The sequence below is a fragment of the Typha angustifolia genome, chromosome 11 (genome assembly GCF_048772165.1).
Source record: "Typha angustifolia cultivar Huaian chromosome 11, ASM4877216v1, whole genome shotgun sequence".
In the NCBI taxonomy this organism is placed as follows: Eukaryota; Viridiplantae; Streptophyta; class Magnoliopsida; order Poales; family Typhaceae; genus Typha; species Typha angustifolia.
The window spans coordinates 10,352,779-10,373,806 of NC_133249.1; the positions used below are offsets into that span (position 1 = coordinate 10,352,779).

General features: G+C 39.3%; 1 protein-coding gene across 3 annotated transcripts in view; it reads left to right on the forward strand.

Moving 5' to 3' along the window:
• The first annotated feature begins 18,979 nt into the window (after positions 1 to 18,979).
• LOC140770000 (protein virilizer homolog) overlaps positions 18,980 to 21,028 on the forward strand; it is a 54,444-nt gene continuing 52,395 nt past the window's right edge. For all 3 annotated transcript variants that reach the window (XM_073110941.1, XM_073110942.1, XM_073110943.1), the window contains exons 1-3: positions 18,980 to 19,181; positions 20,110 to 20,214; positions 20,813 to 20,901. In XM_073110941.1, coding sequence (XP_072967042.1) covers positions 20,140 to 20,214; positions 20,813 to 20,901 — 164 coding nt within the window. In that variant the 5' untranslated portion in view covers positions 18,980 to 19,181; positions 20,110 to 20,139. The remainder of the gene's footprint in view (positions 19,182 to 20,109; positions 20,215 to 20,812; positions 20,902 to 21,028) is intronic.

The window sequence follows — 21,028 nt, forward strand, 5'->3', positions numbered from 1 at the left end:
CAAGAGAAAAATGATGCAATGTAGTCTTCAACTATATAGTCAACACATGCATACTCATGCTAATCTATTACGTGTATACTCATGCTACAGATCAACTAGACATAATCTTACAATAGTACAATCATCTCTCATCATCTTTATTTATCATCATCATACTCATATCCATGATCAGCCTAATTATATGCATGATAAAAATATGATCAACTATAATCATCTCTAAATAAAGTCATATAATTATGTTGGAGGCCAAAACATGCATATACATAATATATAATATAACCTAATTTGGGAAAGGCGTCTACGGGATAAGACTACTCACCGTCTAATTAGAAGACACAAACCATGCATATCTCACATCCGTCAGTCAAACATCAACTCATCGTTAGGGTCCACAAGGTCTCACATAAGGGGGTTCGAGGTCTAAAAATATTTAAGTACCATAAAGTTAGTCATTTATCTAATTAGAATTAATTCAAGTAAAATATAACTGTTTATTAGGTTTAGAATTACTTCTCTTTTATTTTTGATTACATAACTAGGTCTATATTATAGATACGATTCAAATACTATAATTATATTATTATCATAAAATGTTAATTATAACATAAGGAGAAGAGGTCTATTTCCTTTTATATAAGAGTATTTCTAAATATATAATTATAAAATAAAATAAAAGGCTAAATAACTATAAGTATAAACAAGGTCTAATTATAATTAATTTTCTAATTCATACACTATCTTGATTAATTATGGATAATGCAGTCTTCACTCGATAAAATAATAAATACATAACTAAATAAGCCTAGTATTTTATTTGTTGCAGAATAATCATATATAATAAATTAATAGAATCACTTAAAATATATATCATGAGGATATTAGAATATAAATCTAATAATTATAATTTACAAATCTATCTATTAATCTAATAGACATATAAATAAATAAATATAAGTATTACCTATATTTATACCTAATTAATCATTAATTATACAAATTATAATTAATAATAATTATATTGAAGAATATATAATATTATTAAAATAGTTAATGTCTAAATAATCTATTTGCATTAATTAAGAAGGAAAACCTAAATAAATCACATCAATAAAATAAATAAATAATTAATTCTATTACATTGCTGGGCTGAGCCCAGCACCGTGCAGAAAGAAGGAGAAGAAGCCGAGGAAGAAGAGGAAAAAGAAAGAAAGAAAGAAAGAAAGAAAGAAAGAAAGAAAGAAAGAAAGAAAGAAAGAAGAAGAAGAAGAAGAAGAAGAAGAGGGAAAAAGGAGGGCGCAGACCCGGGCCAGTGCTCTCCCCACCGGCCGCTCGGTTTTGGCGAACCCAAGCTAAGGAGGAAGAAAGAGAGAGAGAGATAGAGAGAGAGAGAGAGATGGAGAGAGAGAGAGAGAGAAAAGAAGACAGAAGAAGAGAGAGAAGGAGAAAGAGCTCACCGGCGCTCATGAAGGTGGCGGCGGCGATAGGTCGGCCTCAGCGAGAGAGAGAGAGAGAGAGAGAGAGAAAGAGATATAGAGGGAGAAAGAGAGGCGGTGGGGATGTCGGCGCTACGGCTGCAACGCCGGCGAGCCCACCGGAGCTAGCTGGCCCAACCCATGGCACGAGGCCAGCCATATTGTGGCCAGCCACGTCGTGCCATGCAAAATTCTTCTTTTTTTTCTTTTCTTTTTTTTTCTTTTTTTTGGGATTGGATTGTTACATCGGTGATGTTCGAATCGTATCAATCCACCACGCTTCCGCAACCTTGTCCTCAAGGTTTGAAATTAGGTAAGCGATCTTTGAACTCTGACTCAAGCTCCTCCATGATTTGATCCTCTGCATTGGTTCCCCACATATCTGAAAATAGAGGAAAGGTTGGTGCTGAAAAGGAGGCGAGCTCACTTGTGTCCGGTTGGCATGAAAGGGCATCGGTCGCTCGGTTCTCGATCCCCTTTTTGCAGACTAGTTCGTAGTCATACCCGAGGAGTTTTGTGATCCACCATTGTTATGCTGGGGTGTGCACACGTTGCTCCATCAAGTAGGGTAAGCTACGCTTGTCCGTGCGAATAGTAAACCGTTGGCCAATCAAGTAGGGTCGCCATTTAGTGATGACGTGTAGAATTGCTAGCATTTCGCGCTCGTAGGTTGATAGCTGTCATGACTGGTTTGACAATGCCTTGCTCATATATGCCACGGATCTGCCCTGTTGCATCAAAACTGTTCCAATTCCCTCACCCGAAGCGTCGCATTCCACTAGAAAGGGCTTGTTGAAATCCGGTAGTGCTACAACCGGTGCGGTAGACATGGCTGTCTTTAATACTTTGAAGGCCTCCATCGCCTTGCCCGTCCATTGAAACTCACCTTTTCTGAGTAAGGAGGTCAGCAAGGCAGCAATTTTGCCATAATTGGCAACGAATTGCCGGTAGTACCCCGTCAACCCAAGGAATCCCCTCAATTCCCGCTGATTAATGGGAATCGGCTAGTCCACTATATTCTTGATCTTACTTGGATCAGCTTCCACTCCTCTCGCTGAGATTATATGTCCCAAGTACTCCACTCGTGGCTCTCCCCAAAGGCACTTACTCATCTTGACTTTTAACTAGTTTTGTCGCAAGATATTCAATACTTCACGCACATGCCGCAAGTGCTCACTCCAATTCCTGCCATACATGAATATCGTCAAAGAAGACGAGCACGTACCGATGCAAGAGCTGGAGAAAAAGGTCATTCATCAGCCCTTGGAAGGTGGCCAGTGCATTGGTGAGCCCAAACGGCATGACTCGAAACTCATAGTGGCTATCGTGAGTTCGAAACGCCGTTTTTTGCACATCTTCTAGGTCGACGCGGATTTGATGGTACCCCGCTCTTAAGTCGAGTTTGCTAAAGTTAGCTAACCCTATGATTTCATCCAGCAACTCCCTAATTACCGGTATTGGATACCAATCTTTGACGGTAATCACATTCAAGGTTCGGTAGTCAACACAAAATCGTCAACTTCCATCTTTCTTCCGAACTAGCAGCACCAGCAACGAGTAGGCACTTCTACTCGGTTGAATAATCCCTTGCTCGAGCATTTCCACCACCAATTAGCTGATCTCTTCCTTCTGGACATATGGGTACCGATAGGGCCGAACATTTGCTAGTTCAACCCCTGGAATGATCTGGATGCGATGGTCGTGCTAACGGGTCGGCGACAGTCTTCGGGGTTCCTCGAAGAGATCGTTGAATTCCTGTAGCAGCTCTTGCATGTCAGCGACTATTTCCCTTGGTGGTGGATGTTCTGGTTCGGCAACAGCCATTTGCAATAGTAGAGCTCGGTCCCCTACACAAGAAAAGCCTAAAAGTGGTTGCAATGTCGACCCTTGCCGCGATTGATTTCCATCCAGTAGCACCCTTTGACCATTCCTCCGAAATGTAAGTGTGAGGTTTGAAAAATCAAATGTTATGGGCCCCAAGTTTTGAAGCCATTAAATCCCCAAGACAATATCGCCGCCTCGCAAGGCCAACGGATAAAGATCCAATGTGAAAGTTTGGCCTTGCACCTTCAATTCCACACCTCCAAAAATAAAATCCGCTCGCAATGTGGTGCCATCTCCAATTGTCACATCGAACCCTTTCGTGGGTTCCGACTCAAGCCCAATCTTCCGAAGGAGCCTCTTGTCAATGAAGTTGTGGGTGGACTCGATGTCGATCAAAATTCTCACTGTGGTTTTCTTGACTACACCGTTCACTATCAAAGTCTTTGGTGCAACTTTCCCTGAATAGGCGTGGAGGGAGATTTCGACTATCATATCCTCCACGGGTTACTCCTCAACTACTTCTCCTTGATGTCCAGCCACACCTTCATCTTCATTTGCAATCTCATCCTCAGCCTCCTCTAATCCGTCGATTGGCATCACCGATCCCATCAGTTTAGCGCAGCGATGCCCGAGTACAATCTTCTCATCACAACGAAAGCATAGGCCTTTGGCTCTTCGTTCCTCCACTTGAGTAGATGTGAGCACTCGTCCTGGACCTCTAGGTGCGTACTTCACATCTTGGGATGGCTTCAGGGGCACTCGAGGAGGCACCATTGCAGCAACGGTTCTTGGTAATCTTGTAACATTTCCTGCCACTATAGTTGGTTGAGCTTGATTGCGACTTCCTTGGCTCGTCCAATTTTATTTCAGGTGTAACTTTATGGCCCTATGTTTGTCTTCCATGAGCACCGCATCCTCGAAAGCCTCTTTTAAAGTTCTAGGCGTTAAAACCTTCATGTCGGCTTGTATGTCTCCCCGCAGCTTGGAGATGAAGGCGCTGCGAAGTTGCTGATCTATCCATTGGGGTTGACATCGGCTACTTATCCTCTCAAATTCTTCTTGGTATGCCCTAACCATGGTCTTTTGCACTTCTTTGAGAGGAGAGCATCGAAGTCTTCATACCCCGACACTCCAAATCGCCGTGTGATATCGGTGCAAAAGTCAGCCCAAGTTTCGATAGCCTCATTGGCATTGGCTGCTCGAAACCAATGAAGCTCCACATCTTCAAGGTGGAAGCTCACAAGCGTCACCTTGTATTCTTTCGTCGTACCCTAGTATGTGAAGAATTGCTCTGCCCTATACAACCAATCGATCGGATGATAAACTCTAATACCACTTAATTCACTCTGATACCAAATTATTAGGCTCTGATACCAATTGATAGACTCTGATATTAATTGATAGACTCTGATACTAATTTGTTATAGCTCGGATACCAAATTGGTGGGATCTAGAACCAAAAAATTGGCTACGGAACAATTCTTTAAGATCTGAATTTATTGTAGGAAGCAGTCCGTGTAATCATGGAAAAATATTTGTTAGCTATTCTCCAGTAGTTAGAAAATTACAAAACTAATTGGGTTGGATTCGTATCTTCCTAACTACAACTTTCATATTTACGCCCTTCACAGATTCGAACTGTAGCAGGGACAAAAATATGGAATAACGTGGGCAATGGTGATGGTGACGGGTGGAGTGGATGTTAGGGTTATGAATGGGTATGGAGATGAGGGTGGATTATGGAAGTGATTAAGAAAAAGTAGGCGAAGGGAACGAAGTGGTTGAGATACCAAAAAAGAGGGGTGGCTGGACAGTCGAGGGAGATTAGAAGTGAGGAGAAACCTTGCCAACGGTAGAGGAGAAAGGATGGTGAAGAAGAAGGAGGGAGGAGTCTAGAGAGAAGATAGGAGGCAAGAAATCAAGAATCCAATAGTAATATAAAGTTGGGTGCCATCCACATATTATAGAGGCTAGCCAACAAGTCCTAAAATAATATGAAACCCTAACAAACCAACTAAACCAGTATTCCTTATCTTCTCTGAATACCTTACGGATTAAGCTTTTGTTTTGTCATAGATATTTTCCGAATCTGGAGAAGTCATGAATATAAAAGTTGTAGATCTAGAGGTTTAGACCTTATCCAACTAGTGTGATATTATTTTGATATGTGTCGAATATTCTACAAATATTTTTCCGAAACTGCGCAGAGTTGGATTTAGGTAATTAGATAAAATCCTAACTAAGTGTATCATCGGATTGCCACCTTTGAACTTGGGGAATTCAAGACACATGATTCACCCACAGATACCGTTTTCTCGATCCGAATCATGTCCAAGTCCTTGTCTAACCGGAGGAGAGTGTAGCATGAATGGTTGATAATCCCTCCTTCGATTTTGATTAACTCACCGCAGTTTTGGTTCGTATTGTCCTGCCCACGGATAAAACCACAGTGAGTATTTTGATCGACACCGGGTCCACCCACAACTTCATTGACAAGAGACTCATTAGGAAAATTAGGCTCAAGTCGGAACCCATGGAAGGGTTCGATGTGACGATTGGAGATGGTACGTACCACATTGTGAGCAGATTTTATTTGTGGAGGTGTGGAATTGAAGGTGCAAAGCCAAATTTTCACATTGGATCTTTATCTGTTGGCCTTGCGAGGTGCCGACATTGCTTTGGGGACTCAATGGCTTTGAAGCTTGGGGCCCGTGATATTTGACTTTACAAACCTCTCCATGACATTTTGGAAGAATGACCAGAGAGTGCTGTTGGATGGAAGTCAACCATTGCTTGAACTTCCAAACGATTCCCGCAAGGGAGCTCGCTTCATTCTCGGCACTCACCTTTCCTTTCTTCTCAGATCTGCGGAGAGTCAGCATAGAGGATAATGATCTGGTCCGTCTCATGGAGGAGCTAAAAGAGAACCCATCAAGCCACCCCATGCACGAGGAGCGCAGCGGGTTAATACTGGAGCGCGGGCGAATCAAGGTACCCGAAACGAAGAGCTACAGAGACTATTGATAGCTCACTTCCATGATACTCCTATAGCAGGTCATGAAGGGGTATTACGTACCTACAAGCGGCTGGCCCAAAACTATACATGGACAACGTTGAAGTCGGACATGAAGAAATATATGCGTGAATGCCAAATCTGCTAACGAGTCAAATCAGAAACGCTCAAACCCAGCGAGCTATTGCAACCACTACCTACACCGAAGCATATTTGGGATGACATCTCCATGGACTTCATCGAAGGGCTGCCGGAGGTTCGAGGATAATCGGTGGTGTTTGTTGTGGTGGATAGGCTGAGCAAATATGCTCATTTCATAGCATTGTCTCACTCGTTTTTAGCAGAAAGAGTTGCTGAAATTTTTGTTCGGGAAGTGGCGCGCTTGCATGGGATGCCTAGGACGATCGTGTCAGACCGGGATCGCATCTTCATTAGCGAGCTTTGGTCCGAATTCTTCAGATTGCAAGGGACTCGAATCAACTTTAGTTCAACTTATCACCCCGAGACGGATGGACAAATCGAGGTGGTGAATCGCGGACTAGAACAATACTTGCGATGCTTTGTGGCGGACCGACCAAAGGATTGGGTCAAATTCCTTCCATGGGCCGAGTGATCATACAATACCGCTTATCACTCTAACATCAACATGACCCCTTTTGAGGCGGTTTATGGGCGCACTCCCCCGGTCTTACGTACCTACGATAGACTCACGACGAGAGATAGAACCGAGCTCGACTTGGAACTTGCTAATCAAAATGAAACATTGAGACGGCTCAAGACTCACCTAGCAATAACCCAAAACCACATGAAGCAAACTCATGACAAAGGCTAACGTGAGCGAAAATTTGAGGTGGATCAATGAGTGTTCATTTGAGCTCAACTGTACCGGCAATCCACATTGAGACCAATTTTGAACCAAAAGTTGGGTTACAAGTACTATGGTCCATACCGAGTGCTACAACGAATCGATCCAGTAGCTTACCGGTTGGATCTATCTGAAGGAACCAGGATACATCCGGTCTTCCATGTATTGGCATTGAAGGCCCAGATTGGGCCTAACCATGAGGTGGGTTCGGCCTTACCCGAATCAATGGAGGAAGATGGCCCCACTGAACGGGTCCGAGTCTTAGGCCGCAGGAGAAGACGCCATGGGTCCAGATTAGAGACTGAAGTGCTGATTAAATGGTTGGGCAAACCTACTAACGAGTCTACATGGGAGCTAGAGTCAGATATCATGGATCGCTTCCCAAATTTCAAACCTTGAGGACAAGGTTGCGGGAGCGTGGTGGATTGATATGATTTGGACTTCACCGATGTCGTCTCGAGCATGGATACACTTTACGAGTGTCTTTGTTTCTTATTTTAATGTTTAATTTCTAAGAAAATAAGTATTTTGTAAGTCGCATTCGAATGTAGTTGTGAACGCGGTTGTGAACGTGGTTGTTAGAGTGTGCATTATATGTTGGAGCGCCACGTTTGAACGCACTGTAAATGCCTACATTGCATTCGCAAATCCAGAGAAGAGGAAAACAGATGCATTCGATCGCACGTTCGAATGCCTACATCGCATTCGCAAATCCAGAGAAGAGCGAACTCGGTGCGTTCGAACGCGGTCGACAAAATTATATTGTTTAGAGTTAATTTTTAGTTGTTTGGTTACCCTCTAAAAGGATTGTGGATGGCAACCAGAGGTCATTATTAAATAATTGAGTTTTACTTTGCCTCCTTCGCCTTCTGCGCTCTCGTTCTCTCAATCCCCGGTGACACCGCTTCTAACCTCCCTTGACTATCCAATCACCCTAGACCCTTAGGGACAGCCCTCTCCTCCTCTCTTCTTCCAATCTATCCAACACTTGCTCTAACCCTTCCATCAACCATAACCTTTCCATCACCACTTTTCACCGGTGCCACCCCACAGACGTTGGTCCGCCTCCAACCACCATCACCTAAGATCTCGTGCCTCCATCACGGATCCCAAACAGACCACCCTAATGTTTGCCCACTCATCGGACGATATCTCGAGATTCCCATATCTAATTCGCTTGAAACTTGATTTTTTGGAAAGCTCTTTTCTGGGGCTAGAACATATTCAAATTTCACGTCGATCCGTCGGTGAAATCTTTTGGGATCTTATTATAAAGTTCCGTACCAGATCTAGTCCAGATCAGATAATTGAAAAAAATCGAACCTTAGCCTAAGGAGAGATCGTATCATAAACACTAAAACAAGAGACAAAGGTATCTATAAAGTGTATCCATGCTCAAGACGACATCAGTGAAGTCCGAATCGTATCATCATTTTGAGAGTCTTATGTTTTTGCTCCATCCTCACAGCCTTCTTAAAGGCCTCCTCAAGAGTGGAAGGACAAAGAACACGAACATCCGCTTGTATCTCCTCTCACAGCCCTAAAATAAATGTGCTCATCAATGTTGGTTCGGGTTAAAATGGCTCACAACAACTACTAACTCTTTTAAACTCAGCTTAGTATTCCAATACGGTCGTCCTCTGAACCATCTTGCTTATTATGGCAACAAAATCTTCATATGCCGCTGTCCCAAATCTGCGTATAATCCTCCTACAAAAGACAGTCCAATCAGTAAATCTCCACTACGAATAACCGATCTATACCAATATAATGTCGTTCCTTGGAGGTTAAAACTTACCATCTAGACCATTGTATCCTCCGTTGTCGCTTGACAATCAAAATATTGTTCAAGTTTGAAACATCCAATCCGTTCGATCACTGTTTTGGAATTTTGGAAAGTCCAAGCGTGTGGTTCTCCCCAGAATAGAATTGTCGGGTTTGCAAAAAATCCTTAGTTCAAGTCTAAACCTTTATATATGTTGATCACTCAAAATCCTCGAGCACGTCCATCACCATCTCCAAAGGGATCAACCTCATCCTCAAAGTACCAATCCTCCTCATCGACGAAGTGCACCGGTGTCGCACGCCTCTCGGGTTCCACTATCGTCGGTCTTGGGTTTTGTAACGCAGGTGGGAGATGATGTGTAGGCATAGATAAGAGGGGATGATTGACACTAACATGTCGCACCTGGACCTGTGGGGTATCAGATTGGTGTGATTCAACCGCTAGTCCTTCTTGAGGTACTAATCTTCGTCAAGGAGATGACGAAGCCGATCGGTTCATGACATATTCCTTTAGATGACATATCGGTTCTTGAGGTACCCTATGCAGCAATGTTTGGCACATGCCCCTAAGTTCATCCGTCAACTCCATATTCACACCCATGGACATTGGTTGACTTAGTCCTGCTGTGGTCGCTCCAAAAGAGTCGGCCTCACGGTTAGGGTTATCGTGGGTTGAGTCTTCCCTTGTCGATGTGCTCTCCATTGGTCTCCTTGTTGATGTCATCTTTCTTATTTTAACCACTAATAAAGATCTAAAGTTCATCTGGCTCTGATACCAAATTGACGGGATCTTGTATCAAATGGTTAGCTACGAAACAATTCGTTTAAGATCTGGATTTATTACAGGAATTAGTCCATGAGATCGTTGAAAAATATTTGTCAGATATTCTTGTATAGTCAGAAAATTATGAAACTAGGTGGATTAGATTCGCAACTTCTTGATCTACAATTTTTTGTATTTATGCCCTTCGCAGATTCGAACTGCATTTAGGATGACAACACAGAATAACATGGGTGATGGTGGTGGTGACGGGTGGAGTGGATGTTAGGGTTATGGATGGGTATGGAGATGAAGGTTGATGATGGATGTGATTAAGGGATGTAGACGAAGGGAACAAAGTGGTCGAGATCCCAAAGAAGAGGGGTGACTCGACAAATGAGGGAGATTAGAAGTTAGGAGAAACCTTGCCAATGGTAAAGGTGATAGGTTGGTGAAGAGGGAGGAGGGAGAGGGATTAGAGAGAAGATAGGAAACAAGAAATCAATAATCCAATAGCATAATAAATTTAGATGCCATCCACATATTTATAAATGCTAGCCAACAAGTCCTAATAACAATAAGTAACTCTAATTCTAGAGGATTCCTACTGATCATATTCAAACGCACATTTTGCATTCTCTGTTTGTGCGAACCTAATGTAGGTGTTTGTAAGGACATTCGAACGCGAACCCTTCCGTGTTCGAATGCGATCTACAGGAATTTTATTTTAATAAAAATAAATAACTAATGCAATAAGAAAAAACCCTAACTAAGTGTATCACTCCATCCACGGATCCATAAATGGACTCACTGACGTTCGCCTACTTCTCGGGCAATATCTTGAGATCCCACCGTCTAATTTCCCTAAAATTAGATTTGTTGGAAAGCTCTTTTCTAGGGCTACAACATATCAAACTTTTACATTGATCTGATGGCTGTATCTACTGAGATTTATTTTTAAATTTTTGTGCTAGATCTTGTCCAAATCTGAAAACATAATAGGTCAAACTTTAGCCCAAGAGGAGATCGTATCAAGAATGGACTCCCCAATGTTCTTCTACTTATCTAATAATATCTCCAAATATCGTCGTCCGATGTTCCTAAAATTAGATTTATTAGAAAGCTCTTTTCTAGGTCTACAACATATCAAAATTTTATGTTGATCCGACGACTATAACTTCCAAAATCCTCTTCCAATATTTCATGCCAAATCTTGTCCAGATCTAAAAACGGGATAAATCAAACCTTAGCCTAAAGGGAGATCGTATCATCAATAGCTCAGCGTGCGATACTAACCTATGTGATGGGCTTACGACTAAGTTCCTTAGTCTGCGGTGGCAGACAATCATTCTACGATGGCGACTATTTGATGGGTTGGCAAGTTACCATTAGGATGTACCCTCCCTTGTGGGCATGGTCTGGTGTGAGTGTTGATCTGGCTTAGAGACATAGCTCTATATAAGCCTGAGTTACAGACTTAATAGTCTAAGGTGATGCATATCATGTAGTGTAGTGTTGACATGGTCTACGGGTGGAGCTTGGTGTGAGCTCGAGTTTGAGGACTTGATAAACCGAATTGATGCATGTTATGTTATTGATAGCTAATACATGTGTGCATTAGATAAATATTTTGAGTATGTGGTACTGATGCATTGATTCGATTATGTGTGCATATTCATATTTACCAATTATGGCATCCTTAATTGCATTATTTTTAGACTATAACAGTGGATACTTGCTGGGTTTTATACTCACCACCTTCTAGTGAAATTTTTTTCTGATAGGTCAATGGCCTCAAGCCCATGGAATATCTGAAAAAGACTAGTTTTAGTTTCTTTTTATTTATTTTATTCTTGTAAAATAAGCTTGATGGTTTGTAGCCCTTATGTGGGCATTAGGATCTGTCTATAGTTATGTATTTTAGAGCTTGTCATAACCTATAGTGTTATGGACTTCTTTTTATTTTGTATTATTTATAGAAATATGGGGTTTTCTTCTATTTATTGTGTTCATTGACCAATGGGTTACGTAGACATCACATGGGTTCCACCCATGTGAGGGGCACGTCTATTTAGTGGCGGTTGTTATACTCGTCGATTAATAACAAATCGCTCATCACCTGGCAAAACAACTACCTAATTGTCTGGGGGTGTCGGGTATAATGATACTTCTCGCCCCTAACCCTATCGGGGAGGTGTTAGGTACTTTCGAGACGTAGAAGTTACTCCTTTTATAGTCATGCGCATGTGTTAGTGACATGATATTATACCGTACAAATAAGCATAATAAATCAATCATTGTTATTATGTATTATGTGCTATCATATAATATGACTCGGACTTCACCGATGTCGTCTCAAGCATGGATACACTTTAGGGGTAACGCGGGTGGGGTGCGTTCGAACGCGTTTGTGAACGCCTGCATCAGATTCGCAAATACAAAGAATGTAAAATGTGTGTTCGAACGTGATTGACGAAAATCTACTATTTCTAAGGTTAATAATTGCCATTTTTGAATTGTTTGGTTAGCCTCTAAAAGTGTGGATGGCAACCAAGGAGTTATGATTGAATGAATTAAATTTTGCCCTAGTCTCCTTCATCTTCTTCTCTCTCGTTCTCTCCTTCCCCGGCGTCGTCGCTTCTTCAATTCACAGCAACACCAGTCGCTGACAGCCCTGTAAAAACCTCGTGGGCTACTGCTTTTCTCACTCAGACGACCGAAAGCTTCCTGCCATAGCTGCGACTAAATGATAAAGAAGGAGATGAAGATTTTGTTTTTGTCAACCTCAGCCTTCCACAGCAGTTAACTGTCGCTACCCCAAGAGGGACCTCATCGGCAGCTATTTTCATATTCTAAACCACCGAAGGCTCTTTGCGGTGGCTGCGACGAGACAGAAAAGAAGGAGATGAAGATTTCATTTTTTGGGTCAACTTCAGCCTTCCATCCCCGCCGACAGCCGCCACACCGCCGGGAACCCTACCAAAGCAACTGCCGAAGGTGGTCACTACTCAGCCATGGTGATGGGTTCTCGTACCAAAGATAGGCTACGCAACGATTCTTTCAAGATCTTGATGTATTATAGAAATCAATCCGCCAAACCGTGGGAAAATATTCATCAAATATTCTCTAGTAGTCATAAAATTGTGAAACTACATGGATTAGATTCGTAACTTCCTGATCTACAACTTCGTATTATGCCCTTCACATATTTGAACTAAAATTGGGACAAAAACATGAACAAACGTGGGTGATGGTGGTGGTGACGAGTGGGGTGGATGTCAGGGTTATAGATGGGTATAGAGGTGAAAGTGGAAGGTGGATGGTGGATGTGATTAAGGAATGTAGACAAAGGGAACAAAGTGGTCGAGATCCCAAAGAAGAGGGGTGGCTCGATAGACGAGAGAGATTAGAAGTTAGGAGAAACCTTGCCAACTATAGAAGTGGAAGGATGGTGAAGAGGGAGGAGGGAGGAGAGAGAGAGGCAAGAAATCAATAATCCAATAGCATAATGAATTTGGTTGCCATCCACATATTTATATAGGCTAGCCAACAAATCCCAAAATAATAAATAACCCTAATTCTAGAGGATTCCTGCCGATCACGTTCGAACGTGCTCCGATCGCATTCGAACGCACAAAAAACGTTCTCTGTATGTGCAAACGCAATGTAGACATTCGCGTTCGAACGTGAGCGTTCAAACTCGCCCGACCACGTTCGAACGCACAATATGCGTTCTCTGTATTTGCGAACCTGATGTAGTCGTTCGCAAGGGCGTTCGAACGCGACCCCACCTATGTTTGAACGCGACCCCACCTATGTTTTATTTTAATGAAAATAAATAACTAATACAATAAGAAAAGATTTTAACTAAGTATATCACATGGCTGCCACGTGCCAAGGCAACTCCTATGGCAATGGCTGATGGAGAGGGAATTATGGGAGAAATATTAGGGATTTCAAATATTTTTTTAAACCTTAAGTGGTTAGAATTTCAAGATGGCTACATGGTTGAGCTTGACTAGGTTGAATTGCTAGACATGAGCTGGGTTGGACCTAAGAGCCAAAGGGGTCAAGTCAAGTGTGAGTTATCTCTGGACTTGGGGACTCAATTAAGTCAAATAAGGGACCTGATTAGAAACCCTCTACTTGACTTAAGTCGAGTTTACTTATACAAGGACACATTTGACTTGGATCCTAATCCATGGAGTGGGCAGAATGATTATGAGCACAACTAATAGTAAGTTCAGCTGGAACCTAACTCGAGTCACTGGGTGGACCTAATCAGGATCCATCAACTACATCTAACTCGACCTCCCGAGTGCAATCGGATGCACTAGATTTCTATAACTGAACTGACATTGAGTCATGCATTTGTGAATGCCTGCATTAGGTTCGAGTGCGTTTAAATGAGATCAGCAAAAATCTACTATTTCTAGGGTTAATAATTGCCATTTTTGAATTGTTTGGTTAGTCTCTAAAGGTATGGATGGCAACCAAGGAGTCATGATTGAATGAATTGAGTTTTGCCATAGTCTTCATCTTCTTCTCTCTCATTCTTTCGTTTCCCGGCATCGCCGCTTTTAGCCTCCCTCGACAGGCCACTCACCCTAGTTCCTTAGGGGCGGGCTCATTCCTCCCCCTTCTTCCAATCTATCTATCACCTTGCCTGAACCCCTTCCATCATCCATAATCCTTCCATCTCCACTTACTCACCAGTGCCACCCCATTATCACCAGTCCACCACCATCCATCATCATCTAGGATCTCGTGTCTCCATCCACGGATTCATAGACGGACTCCCTAATGTTTGTCTACTTCTCGGACGATATCTCGAGATCCCACCGTTAGATTTTCCTAAAACTAGATTTTAGTTGCGTTAGATTCCTAACTTTCAAAGAAACAACATTTCTAAATCTCAGATCATTTTAATAGTTGGATCGATCACAATTGCCTTTACAAGAATCATACTAAGTTTTGTCCAAATTATCAAATTGGATAGAAAATTATCTTCATCAAAAGCGACTGTAACATAGTAGTTTACTAACCAAGTTAAAAAGGTGAGAGAAGATATAAAAATAAAGTGACTCAAGTTTGAATAATTTTTACATTATAAATTTATCCTTGAAATAACTCATATTTCCTCTTTTTTTTCATATCTTGCCCATGTCCTATTACGATTCAACTATATGAGTTAAGTTGAGTTGGGTCGAATTAAATTATTTAGTTAGATTTGCTTATTGCTTTAAATTTTAAATAAAGTGAATATTTCACATATGGATCCGATTCGCTAGAACTTTGCTCCTATAAATATAAGTGATCATGAGTTAATCATTATCGTGGAATTGATCATTAAGTTTGGTTATTTTATTATCTCATCTTTATCTTTCATCGTAGCCATTAGGTCATTCTTATCTTTGTAGAAATATATCATAACTATAAAACCTTTTCAAGCACCCAAACCCTAGACACATTCTTCAACCATGAGCCACCCTACTATTTGGCCATCCACTGCCACCCTTTGACGACCGCACAACATCTGATATTTTCACTCTTGTCTTGCTCTGACTTTTCTCTGTTGTTTCACTTTTAACTTTTCATCTCAACCTCTAATTCACATAAAACAAAGCTATTAGAACCCTAACTTAACTTTCGAGGCTACCACCATAAAAACTTCCATAATTTTCAAACGTTAAGATCAGTCTAGATCTGATTCGTAATGATTCGTAACATGTCTTCTCCGTTAAATAAATTCATACATCTACGTACTAATTTTAAATTATTTTAAATTTCTCACCTAAAAAATGTACAACTTACTAAGCCTGCAAAAGATTGTAAGCCAGCAATATCTTAGTTTACTTTTTTATAATAAAGTTTGCAATATTATTTTTTTCTAAAAAAATAACCACATAAAAATTAAAAAAGTATCCATCAGACTACTACAAAAAAACTCCACTAAGTAGCCCGATTTAAAAATTATAAAAGAACTGGTTCTCAAACTACTACGAAAAACACCATCGATTTTCAAAGTATCCCAATCCAATTCAAAATTTTCACCTAATTTTGCACAACTAGCATATTTTTTTACGAAAGTAGGATCAGAATAACTTATTCCATTAAGTTCATCCTTATAGAACTCCACGGTTACACTCAACACTATATTTTGATTTTGTCCTTCTAAGTCAGCTCTCACAATTTTATCTTCATCTACCAAAACTATGCAAAATGTAGGTTTATAACTGAGAAAAAAAAACCGGTAACATTAGTATGGTTGCAGGCATATAAGCTTCCTTTCTTATAAGCCCACAATCTTTTTTTTAAAAAAAAAAGTATACTATAATATGCTTGCAGGCTTATAAGATAACATCAGACTTACAAGTTCACAACCTTGAAAAGAAAAAAAAATAATATACATCAAAGTCAAAGAGCATTTTGCTTCATTAACTTTACATATCATCTATTTCCCTCCGAGATAAATATATTTTTTATATCACATTAAAAGTAATAATTATATTCTTAGCTCATAATAAAAAACTATATTTTCTTATTATAGTTTAAACTATCTAAATAATAATCGAAAAATGGGAGTAGCTAGTCATGTTCAAGACTTAGACTCAAAATAAAAAGCATTAGAAATTTTGAAACGATGGAAAGACGGAGTTAGATAGACAAAGAGGGGATGATGATTCGAGAATTTTAAAGTAAGGTGATAATGGTTTTTAATTTCAAAGGTCATATCAAATAAGCGTAATTTAGGAAAAATATAAATACTATTTGAAAGGGCTGAAGTTTTTCAGATTTTATTCCTCTCAGCAACTACCATATTAAACTGGTGCAACCTAGTAATTTCAAACAAATAGGTAGCTCAATTCGTAAATAACAAAAGAGAGGGCTTTTTTTATAATATAGTTAAAATGTTGAATTCTATTTGTAATTTTTTATATAAAAAGTTATTTTACTATTCTTAATTGGCTGATTTGCACTATGAACCAATATAATTTATGTTTTTATCTCAGTGCCAATTTTAGCTTTTCCTTGCAGCTTCACCCAATTTTCTTTTAAAATAGTGGAATTACCTCTATATCAACTTTAGGGATATTTCCTTATATTAAATGCAAGGAGATCTCATTTGTAAATGTGAAAAATTAAGAGTTTCTTGCAAAACTCTTAGTTACTAGAATAAAAATAGAGTGATGTTTAAGAGAAGAATGTAGAATTAATCTCCTCTCTCCACCTTATCTCTTCAAGGTATACATTTCATTTTCTTCCCTAATAAGTATAAAAATAGAAAAAGATAATGATACAAACCGAATTAAGGTCGAACTGAATTGCATACAGTTTTGCATAGTCTAAGGAGAATATTTGTCTAATAATCTCTTGATGCTAGAAATTACAAAACCAGTTGGAATAGCTTCGTAACTTCCCAATATACTACTTTGTAGATGGTGATAGAGGTAGCATGGAGGGTGTGATCAGCTTGTGGATAGTGATGGAGATAGTGTGGATAATTGATGATAGTGGTAATGAATAGATAGATTAAGACTTTAGAGATGAAGAGTGAGGAGAAGTAATTATCAAAATAATTAATCATCTAAATAAACTAATTTATCTAACATTAGAAAATAATTATATAATTAATAGAAAAGAAAGAAAAAAAACAATCCTGTTTGCTACAGTGTTGGGCTCACTACTGCAGCAAGAGAAGGAGGAACAGAGAAGGGAGAAGAAGAAAAAAGGAAGAAGAAGAAAGGAAGAGAAGGAAGAAGAGAAGAGAGAGGGAAGGGGAGGGAAGTGCAGACTCGGGCTGGCGGGGAGAGCATCGACCGCTGTTGGCCAACTAGCGATTGGCCTCTCACCAGCAACTTGGCTTCGGTAAGGCCGAGCTCGAGTGTGTGTGTGTGTGAGAGAGAGAGAGAGAGAGAGGAGGGAAAGGAGCTCATCGACGCTTGTGGAGGTGGCAGTGGTGGGTTCTAAGGACGGCGACAGATTGACGTCAGTAGAGAGAGAGAGAGAGAGAGAGAGAGAGATTTAGAGGGAGAGAGAGGCGGTCAAGGAGGGAAAAGGTGACGATAGTTGTAGTGGCGCTGGGGCCTACCGTAGCCAGCTAGCTCGGCGATTGTGGGCGCATGTCTCGCCCTTAGCGCGCGCCCACCACCTGCATGACACGAGCACGTGCCATGCAACACTAATTTTTTTATTACTTTTTTCCTTTCTTTCTTTTTGTCTCTTTTATTTTTAATTTAATTTAATTTATATGTTATTATTTTTATTTTATTTTACTTTTTAGATCTTAGTTATTACAAATAGAGTCCAAATTTGAGAAACTTTTACTACATAGATTATGACGTTGCCGATCTTATTCAATTTGTTTCATAATATTTGGACGTCTAATGAATATCCTATGAATATTTCTTTTAAATTGCGCATAGTTAAATTTAGCTAATTAAATAAATTCTAATCTATTAGGATTCTAACTAAATTATTTAAGTATATAAAATAAATAAAATTATTAAATTATTTAAGCATATAAGATGAATAAAATTAATATATCAAGTGCGATGTCCCCATGAAGTGATCCAATCCGATATGGTTCGCATCAAATAAAAATAATACTTAATATTGTAGGCGTCGGTGATTTGGTCCACTAAAATAGGTATAAGGGCATTATGACCATTTATAATTAAAATGGGTAAAGTTGTAAATAAATATTAAATAGCTAGTAAGACAAAAAAAAAATTGTATTAGTTTATGGTGCAAATCACTCTTCTTAGATTCCTATTATATGTTTCAATTTAATTATTGGATAGGTAGGGAATTGGGATAAGCAAGTATATCTTTTAATAAGGATATTTTTACTAGACTATCTATTTTCTAAATTTTATTTATTGAAATAAATTACATTTCAAACTTAATATCAAAATGAGTTATTTTATTATAGCTATCAGTAAAGCGGTAATAAGTCGGTATTTTACTGTTAGATAAATCTAGTGATTTTAAAGTACATTAAGTAAAGTAATTTTTGACAAAAGGAAAATATTGAAGAGTTCGGTGCTTTGCTAGGTACAGATAATTTTATCCCAATCTATTAAATAGCGGTTTTGGCGGAAGTGGCGGGGCTGGCCGGCCTGATAAGGCGGCCAATTAGTGAATCGGGATAGAAATGGGTCGGTTTTGATTTAATGGATCGGGTTTAAGTAACTAACCATTAACCATCGTATTTTAAAAAAACACCGATCGCTGCTATAATCTCTCTCGCTGCCCTCTTTGTCTCTCTCTCGCTAAACCCTAACCCATCTTTCGATCGTCCCTTCCACGTCCTTTCCGGCTCTCCTTTCCATGGCCAGTGGCAGCGAGCGATGACCAGCTAGCGGTGACCAGCGACCGGTGATTAAGTAGCTAAGGCGGCGGCTAGCAGCAGCGTGCGGCAACGGCGACGAACGATTGCGACGACGGTTGGCGGCGGACGTATGATCCTCTTTCCCTCTCTCTCTCACGCTCTCACGCGCTCTCTCCCTCTCTCTCCCTCTCACTCTCTCTCACCGAAATGTTTTTTTTTTTTAATTTTCAATTATCCGTCTTAATCTGTTGATATGTTATGCTAGACAGTTAGAGAAATTAATTGAATTGTCGGCTGTGTTTTCACTGTTAACCAATAATCGGTTGAATTGTTTTCTACATTTTTTTTAATTTGTTAATCACTAAATCTGTTGAGTGTTGATTGCTAATCTACTATTCTGCTGATTGTTAACTTTATTAATCTGTCGAATGTTTTTCTGAAGGAAAATGTGTTAATATGTTGTTTAATAGTGAAGAATTACTGAATTATTTTTTTAATCTGTTGATTAATAGCCCTCATCTTTCCATTTCCCTCTTGATACCGAGAAAGGAGGTAGTTTTTTTTTTTTTCATGTGTGATGTATCTGGATATCTTTAGTTGGACTTTGTATAAGGTTCGATTGCAAATATAATTATAGTGACGAGAAGTTGAAATTTTCTTTTATTGAGTTCATCAATATTGGAGTTACAATTTAAAGGTTTAGCTTCAATACTGCATGATCATAAGTAGAAGGTGTTTTGTCATTTTGAATGCAAGTTTATGTTTATGTTATCTTTTACCTTTTGCAAATATACATGTATAGATTATCGTTAGATTATAAATATATACTTTTTCTTAATTTATTTGTTCTCATATCCTAGACATATTGCTGTTTTTAAAGATTTGCCATATCTCCCCAGTCCCATATATATATGTATATCGTATCCATTATCCATATTCATGTTTCATAGATTATGCTAATATGTCCTTATGCTTTTCGAAGAGTTAAATTTAAATGACTTGTCTAGTGGTAGTTGTTTCCTTTAACGCCATTGTAGAGCTTCTAATTCCTTGCAGGCATGTCTACCTAGATATAAATAAGACGGAATGGGTCGTCCAGAGCCATTTGTCTTGTTTGCACAAACAATTCTCCATTCTCAACTTGATGAATATGTTGACGAGGTTAGTAAATCAGTAAATCTTTCTCGTCTGCCTTTCATACTGCATATGCGTGGCCATTTAATTTGTCTTGGTGTTGTTTCATTTATGTTATTCCCAAATTCAACTAGGAATTGTTTTGGTATCTATTCCATGCAAAACTATGGTTAATCTCCAGCTTGTCTATTTCTAATGTCTACTTTCCATGTATATGTAGTTCAATTACCTTCTAATTCTTCATTTTTTTCCTTTTAATCTTAATTGTGCATGTATTTGTTCACCTTTTATGCTAGGACTCCAATATGATTTCTTTCCTTGGTTTACCTTTTCTTTCTTCTCAAGTTGGGCATTAAATATTCTAGCTTATTGGTAATCAATAATCACAATATCCTTTACGGAATGACATCAATTTTATTTTAATTCGTTTCTAGTTATCTAGAGAAAGTCTGAAGTTAATAAATGTTATTTTTTAGGGTCTTTAACTTAACTTTCATATCAGCTTGCTTTTACAGCAAGAATGCTTATGATGATACCGATATGCATTTATATCATGTGAATGGATCTTTCTTCTTTAATGCTTTTTCAGTTTTTCATGTTGATAACACATAATCACTCCATCCAGGTACTATTTGCTGAACCTGTTGTAGTTACTGCTTGCGAATTTCTTGAGCAGAATGCCTCCCCATCCACACCAAATATATCACTTATTGGGTATGGTTGACATCCTGTTTTGTGTTATTTTATTTGGAATTTTGGATAAGGACCAGTTGATAATTGACCTAAATTTGATGTTATTTACATTGTTAAACAGTTTTCCCAGTAAACCCTTTTTTTCTGA